The 6,007-nt window shown below is 36.3% G+C and overlaps 1 protein-coding gene across 2 annotated transcripts in view; it reads right to left on the bottom strand.

The window, feature by feature from the left end:
* Nucleotides 1-6,007, bottom strand: part of LOC106872965 (CD2-associated protein) — a 163,180-nt gene that overhangs the window by 104,471 nt on the left and 52,702 nt on the right. For both annotated transcript variants that reach the window (XM_052974639.1, XM_052974638.1), the window contains exon 3: nucleotides 3,179-3,291. In XM_052974639.1, coding sequence (XP_052830599.1) covers nucleotides 3,179-3,291 — 113 coding nt within the window. The remainder of the gene's footprint in view (nucleotides 1-3,178; nucleotides 3,292-6,007) is intronic.

Raw genomic sequence — 6,007 nt, 5'->3', positions numbered from 1 at the left:
CTACACAACCAATTTCATTCCAAATTTACACATGCCTTACTTAGGGTCCATGTAGTGTCTTAGGCCAAAAGAATTTTTAACTTCTTGCATAGTTCGAGACCACAGCAATATCATATCTCCTCCACTATTTCAGTATTACGTGTCAAAAGTGAAACAATAACATGTCGCTACTGTAATGTCAGATACTTTCACTTAAATGCTTTCAATTTCATACTGAAACTATCAAAGTGAAACTATACCCTCACATATATACAGGCATAATATAAGACCCAAGTTAAAAACATTCCCAACAATTCAACTTCTCTGATTGACATTAACACACCTACCCCCAATAGGGGCCTTCATTCCCACATTTTAGAGCTTCAGGAAGCCAGCCATCCATCTGATAACCTATCAATCAGGTGACTGCTAGCCAGATTGACTTCATTCTTATCAGACAGCGGGATGCATGGTTGCTCTTAAAGAATGTACCCCTTAACATAGACTAGTTGTTAGTGATTTTAGACTCGAGGCCAGAAGCATGCCAAAAAGCAGACCAATCTGGAAAAGGACTTGAAAGCTGAAGAACCCTTCACATGGTCAGAGATTTAGGGATTTCCTGACCGAGAAATTTGATGAGAGGAAGGAGGAACTAGAGTCTTGTGACATAGAAGGCAGCTGCGAATTCCTGTGAGACAGCTTGCTGAGCGCAACAGACCAAATTTGTGGCTAGTGCAAAGTCCCTTCCAGATCTAGGGTAACATGGTGGTGGAACAATACTGTAGACAAGGCCATTAGAGCAAAGAAACAGGCCTGGAAGAGTGGGGGTAGCAGGGGACTGAATCAGATATTCAAAAGGGAAGATAGGAGACAGGTATATATAGGTAAGGAAGGAGCAGAAAAGAAAAAGTTTGCCAATGTTCAGTGACATGAGGACCAAACAACTGAAGTATTTCAGATTGCAAGAGTGTGTGAGAAAAAAACTGTGATGTCATAGGAGAGAAATGTGTCTGCAAGGATGATGGCTCACTTGCATTTAATGATTCTGCAAAGAAAGCGGCTTGGAGATGCCATTATGAAAGACTGCTGAATAAATGGGAGGAGAGTCCACTAAAGGTTGACACAATTGAGGGATCAGCTACCCGAATTGACAGTACTCTGGTAGATACAGCAATTTATGATATCAAGACAGGGAAAGCACCTGGACCACCAAGAATCACCGCTGAGATGCTTAAAATATCGGGTGGTGTGAGTTATGGTCTTGTCACCTGCATCGTAAATCAGGTAGTTCATGAAGGAGTCATACCCAATGATTAGTGTAGCAGCACCATAGTCAACTGCACAAGGGGAAAGGTGATGCTTTAGATAGAAATAACTACAGGGGTATCAAATTGCTGGATCAGGTGATGAAAGTTACAGAGAGGGTCATAGCCTAACTAATTAGGGAGGGAGTTAGCCTAGATGAGATGTAGTTTGGTTTTGTGCCTGGCAGAAGCACCACTGATGCTATATTTCTGGTAGGGCAACTGCAAGAGAACAAGGTTGTCAAGTAAGTTGTAAGATAGATATGATCAGGAAAGAAAGAGAAAAGCCCATATGGTTAAATGTGGAGGGATGAGGTGGCTTTATGCCAACATAATGTTATATTTGTCTGTGTTCGAAATGCAAATTCTTTTTGCTACATGTTTATAAATTACCGTGTTCTGTTTGTTTTATAACAAATTCATAGTAAGGGTTCAGCTGAGTTTCAAATCAGCTTGCTCAAATCCCCAGTTTATAAGCATGGCCTTAATATATTGCCATAAAAGGCTAAGGTCTGCTATGACAAATTTACTGTGTCACCAGAAAGGCATTAACACCTACATGAATATGAGTCAATCAATTCAGCTGACTGGTGTGTAACCAAATAAGCAATAGCCTTGAAAGTGAGTTTTGTGAATATTCCCACCAATTAGTTCTGCTGAAGCTTGACTGAAAGTTATATAAACCTGGGATTCTTTAAGTCTTTTTTTATTCTATTTGTTTCAGTCATTTGACTGCAGCCATACTTTTAGTCGAATGAATCGACCCCATGACTTATTCTTTTGTAAGCCTAGTACTTATTCTGTTGGTCTTTTGTGCTGAACTGCTAAGTTACGGGGATGTAAACACATCAACATCAGTTGTTAAGCGATGGTGAGAGGACAAACACAGACACACAAACACATATACATATATACTATGGGCTTCTTTCAGTTTCCGTCTACCAAATCCACTCATAAGGCTTTAGTCAGCCTTGACACTTGTCCAAGGTGCCACGCAGTGGGACTGAACCCGAAACCATGTGGTTGTTAAGCAATCTACTTACCACAAAGCCACTCCTGTACCTGGGATATTGAACTTTTGAACAGAACAACCTCAGGTGTCATGTAGAACTTTGCCTTTAATAACCATAACAATTTTTGAATAAATAATTGAAATATTTTATGCGATGAAAACTTAACTCTTACAAGTTGTTTCATTCAAATAATTGTTGTACATATGCTAATGCAAATTAAAAAAAATATAGAAACTTTTGAAAATATTAGTGTGGCTATTCTCACCTTCACACACATCCTACCTAATATTGTGCACTACCAAACAACCATTTAATGACTAGACCCACTAAAACAGGAATGTGGGGTGTAGTGATGGATCAGAGCAAATAAACCTAACCAGTGTAAATAATGTAGACGCAAAAGCAATAGTGGCATGTGAAAGACTTGAGTAATGAAATATATTTATTTCACTTACATATTTAAAAAATCTAAGGATGCATCAACTGAGATAGATTCACAAGCCTCAGCTTGTTGCAGGTGTAATGACAGCAAAAGTATTAGAAATTGAATGATGTTTTAGTCAAAAATGAACCAATTTTTAAGTCAGAGTAACTGAATAAACATGCAACTTCTATTTTAAAAAAAGCATTGAGAAACAAATGACTGACATATTAAAAAAAAAAAGAAATAAATGGTATTTGAATGAAGATTATTTTCAAACAAAAATAAAATTTAGAATACTCAAAAGATGCTGTGCAATAGCAGTGTGCTTGTGTCAAAAAGAAATTTTAAAATTAGAATAGGATTAAAGAAATACTGGATAAATAGGTTCTTATAATATCAGAGTGAGATCTGAAAGGATTATAGGGAAATATGTAACAAGAAAAGTTTATAGAACTAACCTCACGGTACACTTCTAGAACATCTCCAATATGAAGCTCCAGTTCATCTTCTGCTTCAGGAATGTATTCAAATTGCACTTTTGCAAGCTTTTTCTTCTTAGATCCAACTGAAACTAAAAATAAGCAGAGAAAAATAAAATATTTGAGCAGTATTTAGTTATTTAATATTACATTTTTAATCTAAATTTACCCGCTAACAAAATTTCAACAATCTAAAGAAAATGAGATGCAACTTTTAAATTCAGCCTTTTATTCACACACATATGCAAAATAACCCCTTCATCTTCAGCATTTTCTTTTGTAATTTCTTATAGCTGTACACACATATAATATGCACATGTACATATAACACACACACACAAGATTTGAATGAAATATTGGAAACACCACCTTTTATTTAAATACTGTTTTCTGACAATACAACAAATTCATAAGTGTGTGTGTGTGTGTGTGTGTGTGTGTGTTCATATGCATTATGTATGCCTTGTGCTCCATGATATGGTCCTCTGTATTTCTTTTTTGTTTTTTGTAGATATTTACATAGATATTTATGTAAGTGTATAAGCTATCTAACTTTCAAAAAGGACAAATTGGTGGTGCACATACAGTTGGAGCTTCCATCACCAAAACTATTGAATTGTTTAATGCTTCAAGAGGTATAGTCTCTGAAATTATATTGGCATTCCAAAAGCAAGGTGAAACAAGCTCTGGAAAGCATAATTCTGGATGGAAGGTAAAGTTCAGAGAGAAAGACTGCAGAATAGTGAAATATATTATAGCAAAAAACTATAGAACAACAGCAACAAAAGTGACAGCATACCTGAACCATTACCTTGCTATCCCCATGTCAACAAAAAATATTTGTTTTGAACTCCATAAAACTGGATGCCATGGAAGGGCTCAATTGCTAAACCACTTGTTATAAACGACCAGTAATTCCTGGCTCAAAGAAACTAATTCCCAATCATAGTCCAAAATGGTAAAGTGTTATATAGCACTATCCACAATATTCTCAACTAAACGTATGTTATTCAAAATGCCACAAAATGGCCACTCTCTCTCTCTCTCTCTCTCTCTCTCTGATCATCAAATGCGCATGCCCTGGGAAATCACTGAAATCATAGCACAATTTATGTAACATACACCCCAACTTCAAAAAAAATTTATAGATCAAGCCTTTCTGGGGCTTTCCAAATTTTTTGAGATCAATGCAATTCAAGGGATTCTTGTTGTTTTAGAGCAGGAGAAACAAGTTGGATGATATATTTAGTAAACAAACAAGCAATAAATATAGCAGTTTATTAGCATCATATGAAATTAGTAAAATAATTGCAAAGGCTGGAATGCCACATAACATTGGTGAATCTGTCATATTGTCTTGGATATCAGTTCTGATTTCAACAATGTTAAACAAAAATACACGTGAAATTAGCGATAAACTTCTTTGAGCAATAACACAGTATTGTGGCGTATTGATGAAATGGCTGAAGATATAGAAAACCAACTTATTGCAATTACGCGTGAAACGGTTTGCAATGCAACTTGACAAATCAACTTTGATGGGAAATGAAGCACTTCTATTAGCATATGTCAGATTTATGGGTGATAATCAACTCGGCGAGGAACTGCTTTTTGCAAGAACCCTTATAACAGATACCAAAGGTGAAATGATATTCAAAGAAGTACAGTCATTTTTTACAGAAAAAATATTCCACTCGACAATTTAATTACTTGTCATATAGATGGAGCCTTTTCCATGGTCAGTAGGTACAGAAGGTTTACTGCTCATTTGAAAAATATATTGCCAAAAGTATGTAACATACATTGCGTCATACACCGCCAACATCTGGTGGCGAAGAGATTAAGTGGATGTCTTCATGAAGCCTTAACTTTTGTAATAAAGGCTGTGAATTTTATTAAGGCTAATGCTCTTAAAGATCATCTCTTCTGAAAATTTTGTGATGAAAATGAAGAAAGATTTGACTGTCTTGTACTGCATACAGAGGTGCGATGATTGTCTAAAGGCTATTGACTTCATCATTTTGTTGCTCTTTGGGACAGTCTTGTAGCATTTCTAAGCGAAACAGAGATTGGAGAACAGTTGGTTGCAACGAAAACAGACATATTTCACCTCTTGGATGTATTTGAAAAATTTAATTCTCTTAATAAACTGTTGCAAGGATACCATTGTAATTTAAATAGCAAGAAAGCTATTGTTGCCTTCCTGGGAAAACTTAAATTGTACAATACTATCATCCCCTGCCATGAGTTTGGACAGTTTCCAGCCCTTGCTTCAGTTAGCAGTGATTTAAAAGATGATGATTGTATCGAATATGCCGATCATTTAAAAAAATTCACCAGCACATGTAAGTTTGTTTTAAAGACTTACTAGAACTGAACATCCCAGTCTGGATGCAAATTCCATTTGAGGTAAAGGCTGCTGATGCTGAAATTGATTTATAAGAGGAACTTATTGATTTGCAGTGTGATGAGTGAGCCTAAAGTTTATTCAAAAATGCTAAACATGATGTATGGAAGAGTAGTGAATTTGCCAGCAAATATCTGCTATTATGGGAGAAAGCTAAAATGTACCTCATTGCACAAGGATCTCTTTTACTCTTTTACTTGTTTCAGTCATGTGACTGTGGCCATGCTGGAGCACTGCCTTTAGTCGAGCAAATCGACCCCAGGACTTATTCTTTGTAAGCCTAGTACTTATTCTATCGGTCTCTTTTGCTGAACCGCTAAGTTACGGGGACGTAAACACACCAGCATCGGTTGTCAAGCGATGTTGGGGGGACAAACACAGACACACAAATATATATATAT

The sequence above is a fragment of the Octopus bimaculoides genome, chromosome 19, assembly GCF_001194135.2.
Source record: "Octopus bimaculoides isolate UCB-OBI-ISO-001 chromosome 19, ASM119413v2, whole genome shotgun sequence".
In the NCBI taxonomy this organism is placed as follows: Eukaryota; Metazoa; Mollusca; class Cephalopoda; order Octopoda; family Octopodidae; genus Octopus; species Octopus bimaculoides.
This window is presented reverse-complemented; position numbering and strand designations above follow the sequence as displayed.